The 19692-nt window shown below is 39.6% G+C and overlaps 1 protein-coding gene and 1 non-coding gene across 5 annotated transcripts in view; both read left to right on the plus strand.

Moving 5' to 3' along the window:
- ZYG11B (zyg-11 family member B, cell cycle regulator) overlaps positions 1–14290 on the plus strand; it is an 83683-nt gene extending 69393 nt beyond the window's left edge. For all 4 annotated transcript variants that reach the window (XM_041738442.1, XM_041738444.1, XM_041738443.1 and 1 more), the window contains one exon: positions 11561–14290. In XM_041738442.1, coding sequence (XP_041594376.1) covers positions 11561–11751 — 191 coding nt within the window. In that variant the 3' untranslated portion in view covers positions 11752–14290. The remainder of the gene's footprint in view (positions 1–11560) is intronic.
- On the plus strand, positions 2684–2790 carry LOC121481738. Its single transcript, XR_005985396.1, has one exon. It is a non-coding gene; the product is annotated as a U6 spliceosomal RNA (small nuclear RNA).
- Positions 14291–19692: the final 5402 nt, after the last annotated feature.

Genomic DNA, 19692 nt, shown 5'->3' on the forward strand with positions numbered 1-19692 from the left:
TTATTTACAATAGCAAATAACACTAACCAAGAGATCCAGCAATAGAGAAATGTTAAATAATGTTGAAATAACCAGACAGTAGTATATTTGCATGTTATTATTATAAGTGAAAAAGACATGATAGAAAATTATATAAGTAGAAACTTACACTCTTGGAGCCATGACATAGTCACTTATACGAGACTAGCCCTCTAGCCATTTGTAATAGAAAATGTGGGGTAGGAAAGATTCAAAAGTTTTTCTAGGCATTATGCAGAAGGAAGCAAAGATTCCCATCCCTGAAAGAGAACCAAGTATACAGTACAGCAATTTCATTGAACTGAGGAGATAGAAATCAAGAGTTTGGTATGATTGTGGTATGGGACAAAATTTATGGAATTTATGAGGCAAAGTAATGCAGAGATGACAGCTACATCTAGAAAGGCCTCCAGAAATCTTCCTAAGTGTTTCTTGAGTCTTTGGCTGATTAGTGAGCAGTGAATGCCTAGGGTAAGACTCCTTGAGGTTTAAGAAAGAACAAATACCAAGGAGATGCTAACCAAATAACTTGGAGGTCACACAGGGTTTAGAAATACTAGAGTTCCAATACTGTTTGAAACTCTAGTATTAGAGTACTTAATAGCCCAGGCATTCAATACAGGTGGTAGAAAAGATTAAATGAGTCCTGAAATAAAGGCTTCTCTAGGACAGTCCTAACAAAACTTAAAAACAAGTCTTGAAATAGCTAATGGTTAAGTTGCTCTGAAAATAAATTAACTTTTTTCCCCCAAATTTTAATTTAAATTCTAGTTAGTTAACACATAGTGTAATACTGGTTTTAGGAGTAGAATTTAATGATTCATCACTTACATACAGCTCCCAGGATTCATCACAAGTACCCTCCTTAATACCCATTACCCATGTAGCTCAACCCCCTTCTACCTCCCTGCATCAACCGGTTTCCTCTGCTCTTTTTTTTCCCCCTTCCATACGTTCATCTGTTTTGTTTCTTAAATTTCACATATGAGTGAAATCCTATAGTATTTGTCTTTCTCTGACTTACTTTGTCTAATATAATACAGTCTAGCTCCATCCATGTCATGGCAAATGGCAAGATTTCATTCCTTTTGATGGCTGAGTAATATTCCAGTGTGTGTGTGTGTGTGTGTGTGTGTGTGTGTGTGTATGTGTGTGTATTGCATCTTCTTTATGCATTCATTAGTTGATGGGCCCTTACGCTCTTTTCATAGTTTGGCTATTGTTAATAAGGCTGCTATAAATATCAGGGTGTATGCACCCCTGGAATGTATTTTTGTATACTTCTGGTAAATACCTAGTAGTGCAATTGCTGGATCATAGGGTAGTTCTATTTTTGACTTTTTGAGGAACCTCTGTACTGTTTTCCAGAGTGGTTGCACCAGTTTGCATTCCCACCAACAATGTAAGAGGGCTCTTCTTTCTCTGTATTCTTGCCAACGTCTGTTGCTTCCTGTGGTGTTAATTGTAGCCATTCTGATAGGTGTGAGGTGCTCTCATTGTGGTTTTGATTTGTATTTCCTTTAGGATGAGTGATGTTGAGCATGCTCTCATGTGTATGTTAGCCATCTGAATATCTTCTTTGGCAAAGTGTCTCTTCATGTCTTCTGCCCATTTCTTAACTGGATTATTTGTTTTTTGGGTGTTGAGTTTGATAAGTTCTTTTTAGATTTTGGATACTAACCCTTTATCAGATACGTCATTTGCAAATGTCTTCTCCCATTCCATAGGCTTTTAGTTTTGTTGTTTTCTGCACTATGCAGAAGCTTTTTATCTTGATGAAGTCCCAGTAGTTTATTTTTGCTTTTATTTCCTTTGCCCCCAGTGACATGTCTAGTAACAAGTTGCTTGAGCTGAGGTCAAAGAGGTTGCTGCCTGTGTTCTCCTCCAGGATTCTGATAGTTTCCTGTCTCACATTTAGGTCCCTCATCTATTTTGAATTTATTTTTGTGTGTAGTGTAAGAAAGTAGTCTAGTTTTCTCAATACGATTTGTTTTTGTGTGTGTATTTTTTTAATTTTTTTTTTTATTGGTGTTCAATTTGCCAACATATAGCATTAACACCCAGTTCTCATCCCGCCAAGTGGCCCGCTCATTGCCCATCACCCGGTCACCCCAACCGCCTGCCCACCTCCCTTTCCACTACCTCTTGTTAGTTTCCCAGACTCAGCACCATTTGTTGAAGAGACTTTTCCATTGCATATTTTTTTTCTTCTGTGTTGAAGATTAGTTGACCATATAATTGTGGGCAGGTAACTATTGTCAGAGAAAATCTAAGCACTCCTTTACAAAAAAAGACAACAAAATCTAGAAACTTAACATGTTTGATATCTGATAAAAGTTGCCACCTGGGTGGCTCAGTCTCTTCAGCATCTGGTCTTGGATTTCAGCTCATTTTATGATCTCAGGTTGTAATATTGAGTCCCATGTTGGGCTCTGTGCTCAGTGGGGCATCTTCTTGAGATTCTCTCCCTCTTCCTCTGCCCCTTCCCCTGCTTATACGCATGCATTTTCTCTCTCTCTCTCTCTCAAATAAATAAATAAATAAAATCTTTAAAAAAAATTGCTAGATGAAAGAAGAATCAGAAAAGTGTGACCTATAAACCAGGAGAAAAATCAGACGATTGAAGTAGACCCCAAGTGATGGTAATAATAGAAAAGTAACTTAAGTGCTCACTTTGGCAGCTCATATACTAATATTAGAAAGATAAAGAGAAGATTAGCATGGCCTATACACAAGAATGACACTTAAATTTGTCAAGTGTTCTATAGTTTTCATGCCTAGAACCATGATAATGTACCAGGAATAATCTTTTTTTTTTATAAATTTATTTTTTATTGGTGTTCAATTTGCCAACTTACAGAATAACACCCAGCGCTCATCCTGTCAAGTGCCCACCTCAGTGCCCACCACCCAGGCACCCGCACCCGCCGCCCAACTACCCTTCCACCATGCCTAGTTCATTTCCCAGAGTTAGGAGTCTTTCATGTTCTGTCTCCCTTTCTGATATTTCCCACTCATTTTTTCTCCTTTTCCCTTTATTTCCTTTTTGTTTTGTTTTTTTTTTTTAATTTATTTTAATTTAATTTATTTTATTTTTTTAATAAATTTATTTTTATTTTTATTTTTTAATAAATTAATTTTTTTTCTTTCTTTCTTTATTTTTTTTTTTGTGTGTGTGTTGGATTTTTTTTTTTAAATTAACTTTTATTGGTGTTCAATTTACCAACATACAGAAAAACACCCAGTGCTCATCCCATCAAGTGTCCACCTCAGTGCCCGTCACCCATTCCCCTCCAACACCCGCCCTCCTCCCCTTCCACCACCCCTAGTTCATTTCCCCGAGTTAGGAGTCTTTATGTTCTGTCTCCCTTCCTGATATTTCCCAACATTTCTTTTCCCTTCCTTTATATTCCCTTTCACTATTATTCATATTCCCCAAATGAATGAGAACATACACTGTTTGTCCTTCTCCGATTGACTTATTTCACTCAGCATAATACCCTCCAGTTCCATCCACGTTGAAGCAAATGGTGGGTATTTGTCGTTTCTAATTGCTGAGTAATATTCCATTGTATACATAAACCACATCTTCTTTATCCATTCATCTTTCGATGGACACCGAGGCTCCTTCCACAGTTTGGCTATTGTGGCCATTGCTGATAGAAACATCGGGGTGCAGGTGTCTCGACGTTTCACTGCATCTGAATCTTTGGGGTAAATCCCCAACAGTGCAATTGCTGGGTCGTAGGGCAGGTCTATTTTTAACTCTTTGAGGAACCTCCACACAGTTTTCCAGAGTGGCTGCACCAGTTCACAGTCCCACCAACAGTGTAAGAGGGTTCCCTTTTCTCCGCATCCTCTCCAACATTTGTTGTTTCCTGCCTTGTTAATTTTCCCCATTCTCACTGGTGTGAGGTGGTATCTCATTGTGGTTTTGATTTGTATTTCCCTGATGGCAAGTGATGCAGAGCATTTTCTCATGTGCTTGTTGGCCATGTCCATGTCTTCCTCTGTGAGATTTCTCTTCATGTCTTTTGCCCATTTCATGATTGGATTGTTTGTTTCTTTGGTGTTGAGTTTAATAAGTTCTTTATAGATTTTGGAAACTAGCCCTTTATCTGATATGTCATTTGCAAATATCTTCTCCCATTCTGTAGGTTGTCTTTTAGTTTTGTTGACTGTATCCTTTGCTGTGCAAAAGCTTCTTATCTTGATGAAGTCCCAATAGTTCATTTTTGCTTTTGTTTCTTTTGCCTTTGCGGATGTATCTTGCAAGAAGTTACTGTGGCCAAGTTCAAAAAGGGTGTTGCCTGTGTTCTCCTCTAGGATTTTGATGGAATCTTGTCTCACATTTAGATCTCTCATCCATTTTGAGTTTATCTTTGTGTATGGTGAAAGAGAGTGGTCCAGTTTCATTCTTCTGCATGTGGATGTCCAATTTTCCCAGCACCATTTATTGAAGAGACTTTCTTCCAGGAGATAGTCTTTCCTCCTTTATAGAATATTAGTTGACCATAAAGTTCAGGGTCCACTTCTGGGTTCTCTATTCTGTTCCATTGATCTATGTGTCTGTTTTTGTGCCAGTACCACACTGTCTTGATGACCACAGCTTTGTAGTACAACCTGAAATCTGGCATCGTGATGCCCCCAGATATGGTTTTCGTTTGTAAAATTCCCCTGGCTATTCGGGGTCTTTTCTGATTCCACACAAATCTTAAAATAATTTGTTCTAACTCTCTGAAGAAAGTCCATGGTATTTTGATAGGGATTGCATTAAACGTGTAAATTGCCCTGGGTAACGTTGACATTTTTACAATATTAATTCTGCCAATCCATGAGCATGGAATATTTTTCCATCTCTTTGTGTCTTCCTCAATTTCTTTCAGTTCTATAGTTTTTAGGGTATAGATCTTTTACCTCTTTGGTTAGGTTTATTCCTAGGTATCTTATGCTTTTGGGTGCAATTGTAAATGGGATTGACTCCTTAATTTCTCTTTCTTCAGTCTCATTGTTAGTGTATAGAAATGCCATTGATTTCTGGGCATTGATTTTGTATCCTGCCACGCTACCAAATTGCTGTATGAGTTCTAGCAATCTTGGGGTGGAGGCTTTTGGGTTTTCTATGTAGAGTATCATGTCATCGGCGAAGAGGGAGAGTTTGACTTCTTCTTTGCCAATTCGAATGCCTTCAATGTCCTTTTGTTGTCTGATTGCTGAGGCTAGGACTTCCAGTACTATGTTGAATAGCAGTGGTGAGAGTGGACATACCTGTCTTGTTCCTGATCTTAGGGGAAAGGCTCCCAGTGCTTCCCCATGGAGAATGATATTTCCTGTGGGCTTTTTGTAGATGGCTTTTAAGATGCTGAGGAATGTTCCCTCTATCCCTGCGCTCTGAAGAGTTTTGATCACGAATGGATGCTGTATTTTGTCAAATGCTTTCTCTGCATCTAATGAGAGGATCATATGGTTCTTGGTTTTCTCTTGCTGATATGATGAATCACACTGATTGTTTTACGAGTGTTGAACCAGCATTGTGTCCCGGGGATAAATCCTACTTGGTCATGGTGAATAATCTTAATGTACTGTTGGATCCTATTGGCTAGTGTCTTGTTGAGAATTTTTGCATCCATGTTCATCAGGGATATTGGTCTATATTCTCCTTTTTGGTGGGGTCTTTGGTTTTGGAATTAAGGTGATGCTGGCCTAATAGAACGAATCTGGAAGTACTCCATCTCTTTCTATCTTTCCAAACAGCTTTAGTAGAATAGGTATGGTTTCTTCTTTAAACGTTTGATAGAATTCCCCTGGGAAGCCATCAGGCCCTGGACTTTTTTTTTTTTTTTTTTTAATTTTTTTTTTTAAATTTTTTTTTATTTATTTATGATAGTCACAGAGAGATAGAGAGAGAGGCAGAGACACAGGCAGAGGGAGAAGCAGGCTCCATGCACCGGGAGCCCGACGTGGGATTCGATCCTGGGTCTCCAGGATCGCGCCCTGGGCCAAAGGCAGGCGCCAAACCGCTGCGCCACCCAGGGATCCCAGGCCCTGGACTTTTTGTGTCTTGGGAGGTTTTGGATGACTGCTTTAATTTCCTCCCTGGTTATTGGCCTGTTCAGGTTTTCTATTTCTTCCTGTTCCACTTTTGGTAGTTTGTGGCTTTCCAGGAATGCGTCCATTTCTTCTAGATTGCCTAATTTATTGGCGTATAGCTGTTCATTATACGTTTTTAAAATCGTTTGTATCGATGTTTTTAAAATCGTTGGTAGTGATCTCTCCTCTCTCATTCATGATTTTATTAATTTGAGTCTTCTCTCTCTTCTTTTTAATAAGGCTGGCTAATGGTTTATCTATCTTATTAATTCTTTCAAAGAACCAACTCCTGGTTTTGTTGATCTGTTCCACAGTTCTTCTGGTCTCAACTTCGTTGAGTTCTGCTTGGATCTTTATTAATTCTCTTCTTCCGCTGGGTGTAGGATCTATTTGCTGATTTTTTTCTCTAGCTCCTTTATGTGTAAGGTTAGCTTTTGTATTTGAGTTCTTTCCAGTTTTTGAATGGATGCTTGTATTGCGATGTATTCCCCCCTTAGGACTGCTTTTGCTGCATCCCAAAGATTGAACGGTTGTACCTTCATTCTCATTAGTTTCCATGAATCTTTTTAATTCTTCCTTGATTTCCTGGTTGACCCTTTCATCTTTTAGCAGGATGGTCCTTAACCTCCACGTGTTTGAGGTCCTTCCAAACTTCTTGTTGTGATTTAGTTCTAATTTCAAAACATTATGGTCTGAGAATATGCAGGGGACGATCCCAATCTTTTGGTATCGGTTCAGACCCGATTTGTGACCCAGTATGCGGTCTATTCTGGAGAAAGTTCCATGTGCACTTGAGAAGAATGTGTATTCAGTTGAGTTTGGATGTAAAGTTCCTAGATATCTGTGAAATCCATCTGGTCCAGTGTATCATTTAAAGCTCTCATTTCTTTGGAGATGTTGTGCTTAGAAGACCTATCGAGGGTAGAAAGCGCTAGGTTGAAGTCACCAAGTAAAAGTGTATTATTATCTAAGTATTTCTTCACTTTGGTTATTAACTTATTTAAATATTTGGCAGCTCCCACATTCGGGGCATATTTATTGAGGATTGTTAAGTCCTCTTGTTGGATAGATCCTTTGAGTATGATATAGTGTCCCTCTTCATCTCTCACTACAGTCTTCGGGGTAAATTTTAGTTGATCTGATATGAGGATGGCAACCCCTGCTTTCTTTTGAGGACCATTTGAATGGTAAATGGTTCTCCAACCTTTTATTTTTAGGCTGTAGGTGTCCTTCTGTCTAAAATGAGTCTCTTGTAGACAGCAAATAGATCAGTGTTGCTTTTTTATCCAGTCTGACACCCTGCGCCTTTTGATGGGGTCATTAAGCCCGTTCACGTTCAGAGTTACTATTGACAGGTATGAGTTTAGTGTCATCATGATATCTATTCAGTCCTTGTTTTTGTGGATTGTTACACTGGACTTCTTCTTAAAGGGGAATTTTAAGAGTCCCCCTTAAAATTTCTTGCAGAGCTGGTTTGGAGGTCACATATTCTCTCAGTTCCTGCCTGTCTTGGAAGCTCTTTATCTCTCCTTCCATTCTGAATGAGAGCCTTGCTGGACAAAGTAATCTTGGTTGCATGTTTTTCTCATTTAGGACCCTGAATATATCATGCCAGCCCTATCTGGCCTGCCAGGTCTCTGTGGAGAGGTCTCCTGTTACCCTAATACTCCTCCCCATAAAAGTCAGGGATTTCTTGTCTCTTGCTGCTTTAAGGATCTTCTCTTTATCTTTGGAATTTGCAAGCTTAACTATTAAATGTCGAGGTGTTGAACGGTTTTTATTGATTTTAGGGGGGGATCTATTTCCTGGATCTGAATGCCTGTTTCCCTTCCCAGATTAGGAAAGTTTTCAGCTAGGATTTGTTCAAATACATATTCTGACCCTCTGTCCCTTTGTCGCCCTGGGGAACCCCAATTAAACGTAGGTTTTTCTTCCTCAGGCTGTCGTTTATCTCCCTTAATCTATCTTCATGATCTTTTAATTGTTTGCCTCTTTTTTCCTCAGTTTCCCTCTTTGCCATCAACTTGTCTTCTATGTCACTCACTCCTTCTTCCACCTCGTTAACCCACGTTGTTAGTACTTCTAGTTTGGATTGCATCTCATTCAATTGATTTTTAATTTCTGCCTGATTAGATCTAAATTTTGCAGTCATGAAGTCTCTTGAGTCCTTTATGCTTTTCTCTAGAGCCACCAGTAGCTGTATAATAGTGCTTTTGAATTGGCTTTCTGACATTGAATTGTGATCCAGATTTTGTAGCTCTGTGGGAGAGAGGACTGTTTCTGATTCTTTCTTTTGAGGTAAGGTTTTCCTTCTAGTCATTTTGCTCATTGCAAGTGGCCAAAAACAAGTTGTATTGGGAAAAGGGGAAAAAGAGAGGAGAGAAAGAAGGAAAGAAAAGAGAAAAAGAAAAAAGGAAGAAAAAAGAAAAAAAGAGAAGAAAAAGAGAAAGAAAAAGAAAGGAAAACAATGGTTGGGGAAACAAATCAAAAAGCAAAACAAACAAACAAACAAAGAAAACCATGGGGGAGTATCTTTTGATTCTGTATACTTTAAGTTCCTTGACTTCCCCTGGAACTTGTCCGTCTAGTTGGTCTTCTGGGGGAGGGGCCTGTCGTGCTTATTTTCAGATGTTAGCACTTCGGGGAGCTCCTCTGCCCCCTGCCTGGTGCAGGGCTCAGTGGGGTTTGTTTACCCCGTGAGGCCCCAGGAGGAACAATCACAGTGGCAGGGGTCATCTTTGGAGCCCTGGTTTCAGCTCCTGCAGTAACAATGGAGCTCTCACTCTGCAGGGGCCTGGAGGCTCCGGGGCGGGGCCGCTGATCTGCTCAGCTGGGGGCAGGAACGTCCTTGCCGTCCTGGGCCCTCCCGGCCTCTGCCTGTCCCGGGGGAGGCCGGATCATGGGGTGTTTCCCGGGCGCCCAGTGCTCCTGGGCCTGTACTGTTGGATTCGCGCTCCTGGCCCTGCAGCTCTCTCCGCAGGGAGCCACTTCCTCTGCTGGAGCCGCCTCTGAGCTTGGCCCGGGGCACGCAGCGCCCCCTCTCCGCCCGCCTCTGCCGGAGCCCCTCCGAGCTGCTCCCGGGTCAGAGCTGCTCCCCGGTCAGGTCAATGCGGTCAGGTCAATGCGTGTGGAGTGCTGCCGCACTTTAGGGAGCTGGGCGCACTCTCCCTGGTGCGCAGTTGCTCTGTTAGTGTCGCAGGGAGCCTGAGGGCATCCCCGTCCTTCTTGGGGTTCTGCTCTAACTCCCTGCAAGCGCCTTTTCGCCCGGGAAGATTGGGGAAACTCCTGCTTCTCTGGTACGGAGTTATCCTGTCCTGGGGGGCACTCCTCAGGCCTTAGCCCGGCTCCTTGCGGGGGCCCCTCCCCCCTGGATGCCTTTTGTATCTTTATCCCCCCCCCCCTTCCTACCCTTTTTTTTTTTTTTAAAGGTATGTGTTTATTATTTATTTATTTTAAAGATTTTATTTATTTATTCATGAGAGACACAGAGAGAGGCAGAGACACAGGCAGAGAGAGAAGCAGACTCCATGTAGGGAGCCCGATGTGGGACTCAATCCCAGGACTCCAGGATCACGCCCTGGGCCGAAGGCAGGCACTAAACTGCTGCGCCACCCAGGGATCCCCCTCCCTTCCTACCTTGATAGAAGCCGGAACTCTTCTCACTGTAGCATTCCAGCTGTTCTGTCTTTAAATCTCAGGCCGAATTCTCAGATTTTCAGGATGATTTGAAGGTTATCTAGGTAATTTGGTGGGGACAGGTGATTTGGGGACCCTACTCTTCAGCCATCTTGCCCCTCCTCCCTTATACAGCCATTTTAGAAAACAGTTTGGTGATTTCCTATAAAGTTAAGCATATGTTTAGCATTTGCCCTGCATTCTAAGTATTTCCTCAAGATCATTGAAAAGCCTGCAAAAAATTTGTGCAAGGATAATTATAATTAATATTCACTCATGGAACAAAACACTGGGGGATAAGAATGCAACAAATATTCATTTGTACAATAACATAAAAAGCACGTAGCATATTTAATGCATTGGAATACTTAAAATACTTGTACTTAATACTTAAATTTTTAAAAATACTTTTTAAAAAAACCCTGAAAGTATTACATATATATGTAACAATATGGATGCATCTCAGAAACATCATGCTGAGCAAAATAGACTCAAAAGAATGTTTACTGTATGATTTTATTTACCAGGCAAAAAATAGTCTATATCATAGAAATTAGAAATGTCATTGCCCGGGTAAGGCTGCAGAAGAGATTGACCTCAAAGGTACACAAGGAAACTTTTTTTTTTTTTTTAATATCCTATATTCTGATTGTGGTGGTGGTTACACAAATGTATACATTTGCCAAAAGTCATCAAGTTATATATTAAATTGGGTATATTGTGTATAAATTATGCTTTAATAAATATGACTAAATCTAAAAAAAATCTTTTTTAAGATTTTATTTGAGAGAAAGAGATCATGAGCAGGGGGGGAGGCAGACGCTGCCTCCCTGCTGAGCAGGGAGCCTGAGAAGAGACAGGAGCTCAATCCCAGGACCCTAGGATTATGACCTGAGCTGAAGGTGGATGGTTCACTGCCTAGATGAGCCACCTAGGCACCCCAAAATTAAAAAACTTCAAAAAGTCATGTATGGAAGAAGAAGAAATACTTGAAAACAAGGCAAAGAAAATATTTAAAAATAAAGAGTACTGCATGTGTAATATGAATACCATTAAATTAAAAAAAAACATATAGGAAATGCATAAAAGTGTAACAGTACCTATCTTACCTGTGATTTGAGATCAAAGAAATCTTCTTTTCCGGATTGTCTGCACTTTAAGGTTATGATTTTTATTTTTATTTTTTTTTGATAAAAAATGGTTTATCAATTCCATTTTTGTGTAAAATACATGGTAGAAATCTATCCAACCTAACCAATCAACATGCTACCTGCCCCATGGAAAGGTACTTTTATCAAACTGATTTTAAGAACCTACAAATACTTCTTTTACCATGTCTAAAGTAATTGCCTATGCTTTTCCATATAACTGCTTTAAATTTGCACATACCTCCATTATTTCCTCCATCCCAGTTGTATTCCTCATCCCAGGATACGGAGGAGGAAATTTGGTTAAAACAGCTCTCTAAGCAGTTTTCTGCTCTCCTTTCTTACCAAATAGAGACTTGTGGATGTGAGGGACCAACTGCCCCTGCCCCCAGTTATGGTAGCCTTGATAAGAGAACCATATATATATGAATATGAGAATCACACACACATATATATAGGAATGAGAAAATATTATTTGTGGAGCCTCGCAGTATAGACATAACACCATTACAAAGGTATTTATCAAGCTGTAGCATATGTTAGTAGTAAATAACAAAATATCTAAAATTTAAATGAAAAAAACTTTTTTGCATGTGGGATAATTTTTAAGTGTCTCTCCTCTTTTTCAGCCTCAAGGTATTGCAGCATGCTGATTGAGGAAGGAGGATTGCAGCATTTATACAACATCAAAGAACATGAACAGACTGATCCCCATGTCCAACAGATTGCTGTGGCCATTCTGGACAGCTTAGAAAAACACATTGTGCGACATGGGAGGCCTCCTCCCTGTAAAAAGCAGCCCCAGGCTAGACTAAATTGATAGCCATAGGTAATTGGATAATTGAATCACAGGAATCCTTTTTGTGATAGGTTCATTTGCAATATCTTATCCTCTGTGATGTTTTAGGGGTTTCTATGACAAGAGTCATAAGATCATTTTGGGATTGATGGTGTACAGTACTGCCCATGTGAACAGTCTCTAATTTGTCTTGTGATTTTTAACTTCTGGGGCAAGAAGGATCTCTTCCTTCATCATTGCCTTTTAGGAAATTTTCCACATCTCTCTGTGTTTCAACTTACCTGTGCTTGGAATTCTTCAGTTTTATGATAAAGTTTGCATGAACCCTTAGGCCAGACTTTTCTGATCTTAAGGTCCCTTCCAGTCAATTTGCAGCTTCAGATAAGCTGTTAACCTGATTTCTGGCACTGCTTCAGTTGTAAGTTTTATACTGCTTCTGTATAAAATGCCTTTATTCTGTGTCTGTGTACCTTTTATAAGATGTCCTTCTTAGTATGAAAGAACAGAAATCTGAGTCCTCTTTGAAAGCTACTCACTGACTGGAGCCTGGGTAGCTGGCAGGAAAAATATATTAGAAAGAAAACTAGTAAGGGGAGATTAGGAACTGGAGAAAGGTCTGCTCTTATAGTATAGTTTTTAAACTGGGACAAGCTATCCTTCCAGAGCCTGCCTCTCCTGAGGTAGTGAGCAGTAGCTTGTTCTTCACATCTACTCCTGGGAGCATGGGCTGCTGCTTCCTACACAGACTGCTGGCTACTCTAGAAATATTTCCCCAGGCATCACAGTGTAAAATATTACAGCATTCTGTGTTAAAGATTAACTGTCTGAATCTCTATACATCATACTGTTGTGAAAATGTGAATTTTTATAAAATTGTCTCTTGTTAAAACTGACCTTTCTTTTCCCTCTATTTCAAAGTCATTTTGTTCAGTGAAATAGAGATTACACATGGTATTACTTGCTCAGTTAAAATACAGTTAACAACAGTAAATTCTGTCACAAGAAGTTAAATTTTTCTTTTGTTTCAAAATACATGTATCTTAACGTTCTCATGTTAGAGAAAGATGTCCATATCTCACTGCCAAAATTGAATGAGAAGCACTAGGCTTTTGTTAAATGTAATGATTCTAGTAGTGGTGCATAAGAGGAAATATTTTTTAATGGGTTATTTTTTAGACAGTTGCCTTTCCTTTATGATACTTGTTACGGCATAGTAAAGAATCAGTTCTCATTATATTAATAATGACAGCTGGGAGGCAGCAAGTCACCAAGAAACTTAATTTCCATTTAAAATTTTAGTTTGTGAATAAGGTTAGTGACAATTTCAGATGACTGTTTTCTTCATAGATGGCCAAAATGTTTTCAATAGAGATTTAAATGGTATGTTTAAATTATGGTGATTATTCAGAAGCATTTTTATTTAGAGAGGAGCTGGCTTATTAGTACGCTGATAACATTTTCGATATATGTATTTCAAACCACTGTCACAGAAATCATACTTGAATTATTTCATACTCCTTCACAGGGATGAAAACTTAAACTAAAAGAAAACAGGTATTTAGAACCATTAAAAACCATATTATATTCTGGATTACTTCTGACTTAATTGGTTTAAGGAATTTTTATAGGCACGAGAAATTTTCACAGATTGTCTATTTCAGAGGAAGTGGAAAATTCTTCTAACTTTCCCCCTTTTTTCCAGATTTTAATGTCTAAGGCAAAATTTAGAAAATAGGATGGCCTACACTAGCTTGGAATTGCTAGCTATGTTAACTATCTCCAGGTCTCTTAGCTTGTATAGTTAAGGGAAAACCTGTTTGAGAAGTTTGGCTTGAAGTTTCTCTTATATCCTGTTCAAGACAAAAATGCATGTTCCCTATAGGCTAATCTTAGGTTTTTATCTTTACAAATTGTTTTCAGAAATAGCTAAAAAGATACAGAAAATAATAACTCCATTATTCAGAATAACTTGATAGATGAAGACTCAAAAATACTTAAAATTAATTTTAAATTTACTACTTTGAGCATTGGTAATGGTGGAATATTTCTTAAAAGCAAAATAATTGATCACATCCCAAATAGAAAAATTGTAGTGCCTTTGTGGTTGGGATAGTTCTTAAAATTATGTATCTAACTTAAGGCACAGAATCATCTGTAAGGTCTTGAATCTGGCTAAAATATAGTAGATGTGTATATTAAAATTATGAGGCATAATTGACCTGTGTCCACAGTTAGAATCTATTAGGCCTCCCTTTTACATGTGTATACTGGAATGTAACAGTACTTGGTGCCTTCAAGGTTACCTCTTCAGTGGTTTAGAGGTGCTGTTTCAAGCACAATTTAAGAGTAGGGTTGAACCACTCATTGCTCAAATCATTGGTACATTCAGATATGGTAAAATGTTACTCCAGTCCACAAGCAGCAGCAAGGTTTAGATCTACCAAAGGAAATGGAATTACATTTTTTTTAGAGTATAATGATGCATGTTGGTATCATTGAGTAAAACAAGAATGGTCTGAAATTAAAGCAAAAATAAAGTATCTCGAAGGTGCAATGGAAATGAGCTGTACTTAACTCTGTGAAACAATCTTTTCTTGAGTGAAGCTTTCACCTAGCCTCTCATATAAGGGAGTTAGATCGTTTTCAACAGTAGCTGCGGAGGCACAATGGAAATGCAATGTACTTAACTCTGAGAAACAAGCATTCCTAGAATGCAGCTTTCATTATCCTCTCACTTAAAGGAGATAAAACCTATTTCAACAGTAGATGTGGAGGCGCAGTGGATATCGGATATACTTAACTCTGAGCTTTCCTTGAATGCAGCTTTCAAGTAGCCTAGCCTCTCACATACGGGAGTTAGGATATCTCTCAAAAGTAGGTATGGAGGGACTTTGGAAATGCACTGTACTTAAATGTGAGAAACAAGCTTTTATTTATTAACTATTTTTCTTTTTACACTTTTTAATTTAAATTAAATTTGCCAACATAGTATATAACAGCAGGTGCTCAAACCATCAAGTACCCTCCTAATTGCCCATCACCCAGTTACCCCATCCCCCCACGAAACACCACTTGCACAACCCTTTGCTTGTTTCCCAAAGTTAGGAGTGTCTCATGTTTTGTCACCCTCTCTAATTTTTCCCACTCAGTTACCCTCCTTTTCCTTATAATCCCTTTCACATTTGTTATATTCCACATATGAGTGAAACCATATGATGATTGTCCTTCTAAGATTGACTTGTTCAGCATAATACCCTCCAGGTCCAGCCACATTGAAGCAAATGGTAGGTTTTCGTCTATTTTGATGGCTGAGTAATATTCCACTGTATACATAGACCACATCTTCTTTATCCATTCATCTTTCGATGGCCACCGAGGCTCCTTCCACAGTTTGGCTATTGTGGACATTGCTGCTATAAACATTGGGGTGCAGGCGTTCAGGCGTTTCACTCCGTCTGTATCCTTGTGGTAAATACCCTTGTGGTAAAATAGTGCAATTGCTGGGTCATACGGTAGTTCTGTCCTTAATGTCTTGAGGAACCTCCACACAGTTTTCCAGAGTGGCTTACCAGTTCACATTCCCACCAACAGTGCAAGAGGGTTCCCCTTGCTCCACATCGTCTAGTTTCTTGTTAATTTTCGCCATTCTCACTGGTGTGAGGTGGTATCTCATTATGTTTCTTTTTTTTTCAGATTTTATTTATTTATTCGTGAGAGGCACAGAGAGAAAGAGGCAGACACAGGCAGAGGGAGAAGCAGGCTCCATGTAGGGAGCCTCATGTGGGACTCGATCCCGGGACTGCAGGATCAGGCCCTGGGCTGAAGGCAGGCCCTAAACCATGCAGGGCTCCCCTCTTGTCTCACATTTAGATCTTTCATTCATTTTGAGTGTATCTTTGTGTCTGGTGTAAGAGAATGCTCTACTTCCATTCTTCTGCATGTGGCTGTCCAATTTTTCCAGTACCATTTATTGAAGAGACTGTCCATTTTCCAGTAGATAGTCTTTCCTGCTTTGTTGCATATTAGTTGACCATAGATTTGAGGACCAATTTCTGAGTTCTATATTCTGTTCCATTGATCTGTGTGTCTGTTTCTGTGCCAGTACACACTGTCTTCATGATCCCAGCTTTGTCATACAGCTTGAAATCTGGCATTGTGATGCCCCCAGGCATGGGTTTTATCTTTCAAAATTCCTCTGGCTATTTGGGGTCTTTTCTGATTCCACACAAATCTTAAGATTATTTGTTCCAACTCTCTGAAGATAGTCCATGGTATCTTGATAGGGATTTGTATTGAACGGGTAACTTGCCCTGGGGTAGCATTGACATTTTCACAATATTAATTCTTCCACTCCATGAGCATGGAGTATTTTTCCATCTCTTTGTGTCTTCCTCAATTTCTTTCATAAGTGTTCTATAGTTTTTAGGGTATAGATCCTTTACCTCTTTGGTTAGGTTTATTCCTAGGTATCTTATGCTTTGGGTGCAGTTGTAAAGGATTGACTCCTTAATTTCTCTTTCTTCAGTCTCAGTGTATAGAAATGCCATTGATTTCTGTGCATTGATTTTGTATCCTGCCACGCTGCCGAATTGTCCATAAAGTGGGAGCCACCAGTATGTCAATCAATTAATAACAAAGTAAAGAGATACCTAGATAATAATACACTAATAGTAGGAGTCTTCAACACGGCAATCTCAGCCAATGACAGGCCTTCTAAGCAGAATATCACCAAAGAAACCAGGGCCTTGAATCATACACTGGACCAAATAGATTTCACAGATATACACAGAACTTTCCATCCAAACATAACTGAATATACAACTTCTCAAATTCACATGGAACTTGTGATACTGGGTCACAAATCCAGGTCTCAACGGATACCAAAAGACTGGGATTGTCCTCGGCATAGTTTCAGGGGACCACAACACTTTGAAACACTTTGAAACTAGAACTCAAACACAAAAAGAAATTTGTTTTCTTTTTGGTATTTTTTTTTATTGGAGTTTGATTTACCATCATTTAGCATAACACCCCATGCTCATGCCATCAAGTGCCCCCCTCAGTGCCCGTCACCCAGTCACCCCAACCCTCTGCCCACCTCCCTTTCCACTACCCCTTGTTTGTTTCCCAGAGTTAGGAGTCTCTCATGTTCTGTCTCACTCTCATATTTTCCACTCATTTTCTCTCCATTCCCCTTATTCCCTTTCAGTATTTTTTATATTCTCCATATGAATGAAACCATATAATGTTTGTCCTTCTCCGATTGACTTATTTCACTCAGCATAATACACTCCAGTTCCATTCACATCGAAGCAAATGGTGGGCATTTGTCGTTTCTTTTTTGTTTGTTTTAAAGATTTATTTTTATTTATTAATGATAGAGGCAGAGACACAGGCAGAGGGAGAAGCAGGCTCCATGCTGGGAGTCCGACACGAGCCTCGATCCCGGTACCCCAGGATCTCGCCCTGGGCCAAAGGGAGGCGCGAAACCGCTGAGCCATCCAGGGATCCCCTGCATTTGTCATTTCTAACGGCTGAGTAATATTTCATTGTATACATAAACCACATCTTCTTTATCCATTCATCTTTCGATGGATACCGAGGCTCCTTCCACAGTTTGGCTATTGTGGACATTGCTGCTAGAAACATTGGGGTGCAGGTGTCCCGGCGTTTCATTGCATCTGTATCTTTGGGGTAAATCCCCAGCAGTCCAATCGCTGGGTCATAGGGCAGATCTATTTTTAACCCTTTGAGGAACCTCCACACAGTTTTCCAGAGGGGCTGCACCAGTTCACATTCCCACCAACAGTGCAGGAGGGTTCCCCTTTCTCCACATCATCTCCAACACTTGTGGTTTCCTGCTTTGTTAATTTTCCCCATTCTCACTGGTGTGAGGTGGTATCTCATTGTGGTTTTGATTTGTATTTCCCTGATGGCCAGTGATGCAGAGCATTTTCTCATGTGCTTGTTGGCCATGTCTATGTCTTCCTCTGTGAGATTTCTCTTGATGTCTTTTGCCCATTTCACGATTGGATTGTTTGTTTCTTTGGTGTTGAGTTTAGTAAGTTCTTTATAGATCTTGGAAACTATCCCTTTATCTGATACGTCATTTGCAAATATCTTCTCCCATTCTGTAGGTTGTCTTTTAGTTTTGTTGACTGTATCCTTTGCTGTGCAAAAGCTTCTTATCTTGATGAAGTCCCAATAGTTCATTTTTGCTTTTGTTTCTTTTGCCTTTGTGGATGTATCTTGCAAGAAGTTACTGTGGCCAAGTTCAAAAAGGGTGTTGCTTGTGTTCTCCTCTAGGATTTTGATGCAGTCTTGTCTCACATTTAGATCTTTCATCCATTTTGAGTGTATCTTTTTGTTTTGTAAAAGAGAATGGTCCAGTTTCATTCTTCTGTACGTGGCTGTCCAATATTCCCAGCACCATTTATTGAAGAGTGTCCTTTTTCCAGTGCATAGTCTTTCCTGCTTTGTTAAATATTAGTTGACCATAGAATTGAATGCCCATTTCTGGGTTCTCTGTTCTGTTCCTTTGATCTATGTGACTGTTTTTGTGCCAGTACCACACTGTCTTGATGACCGCAGCTTTGTAGTACAACCTGAAATCTGGCATTTTGTTGCCCCCAGCTCTGGTTTTATTTTGCAATATTCCCCTGGCTATTTGGGGTCTTTTCTGATTCCACAGTATCTTTTTTTTTTTTTTTAATTTTTATTTATTTATGATAGTCACAGAGAGAGAGAGAGAGAGGCAGAGAAACAGGCAGAGGGAGAAGCAGGCTCCATGCACCGGGAGCCCGATGTGGGATTCGATCCCGGGTCTCCAGGATCGCGCCCTGGGCCAAAGGCAGGCGCCAAACCGCTGCGCCACCCAGGGATCCCATGATTCCACAGTATCTTAAGATGACTTGTTCCAACTCTCTGAAGGTAGCCCATGGTATTTTGATAGGGATTGTATTGAACGTGTAACTTGCCCTGGGTAGCATTAACATTTTCACAATATTAATTCTTCCATTCCATGAGCATGGAATATTTTTCCATCTCTGTGTCTTCCTCAGTTTCTTTTTTTGTTGTTGTTGTTGTTGTTTTTTGTTTTGTTTTGTTTTGTTTTGTTTTTTCTTCCTCAGTTTCTTTCATAAGTGTTCTATAGTTTTTAGGGTATAGATCCTTTACCTCTTTGGTTAGGTTTATTCTTAGGTATCTTATGCTTTTGGGTGCAATTGTAAATGGGATTGACTCCCTAATTAACTTCTTTCTTCAGTCTCATTGTTAGTGTATAGATGTGCCACTGACTTATGTGCATTGATTTTGTATCCTGTCACACTGCCAAATTGCTGTATGAGTTCTAGTAATCTTGGGGTGGAGTCTTTTGGGTTTTCTACGTACAGTATCATGTCATCTGCGAAGAGGGAGATTTTAACTTCTTCTACACCCATTTGAATGCCTTTTCTTTCTTTTTGTTGCCTGATTGCTGAGGCTAGGACTTCCAGTACTATGTTGAATAGCAGTGGTGAGAGTGGACATCCCTGTGGTGTTCCTGATCTTAGGGGAAAAGCTCCCAGTGTTTCCCCATTGAGAATATTTGCTGTGGACTTTTCATAGATGGCTTTTAAGATGCTGAGGAATGTTCTCTCTATCCCTGCACTCTGAAGAGTTTTGATAAGGAATGGATGCTGTATTTTGTCAAATGCTTTCTCTGCACCTGTTGAGAAGATCATATGTTTTTTTTTTTTTTTTCCTATCTTGTTAATGTGATCCTTCACCTTGATTGTTTTATGGGTATGGAGCCAGCCTTGCATCCCAGGGATAAATCCCACTTGGTCGTGGTGAATAATCTTCTTTACATAAGGTTGGATCCTATTGGCTAGCATCTTGTTGAGAATTTTTGCATCAGAGACCAGAAAATAAAAGTAAAAAAAAGAACAGAACAAAATAAAACAAAAGGACCACTAAAGTGGA

This window comes from Vulpes lagopus, chromosome 23 (assembly GCF_018345385.1).
Source record: "Vulpes lagopus strain Blue_001 chromosome 23, ASM1834538v1, whole genome shotgun sequence".
In the NCBI taxonomy this organism is placed as follows: Eukaryota; Metazoa; Chordata; class Mammalia; order Carnivora; family Canidae; genus Vulpes; species Vulpes lagopus.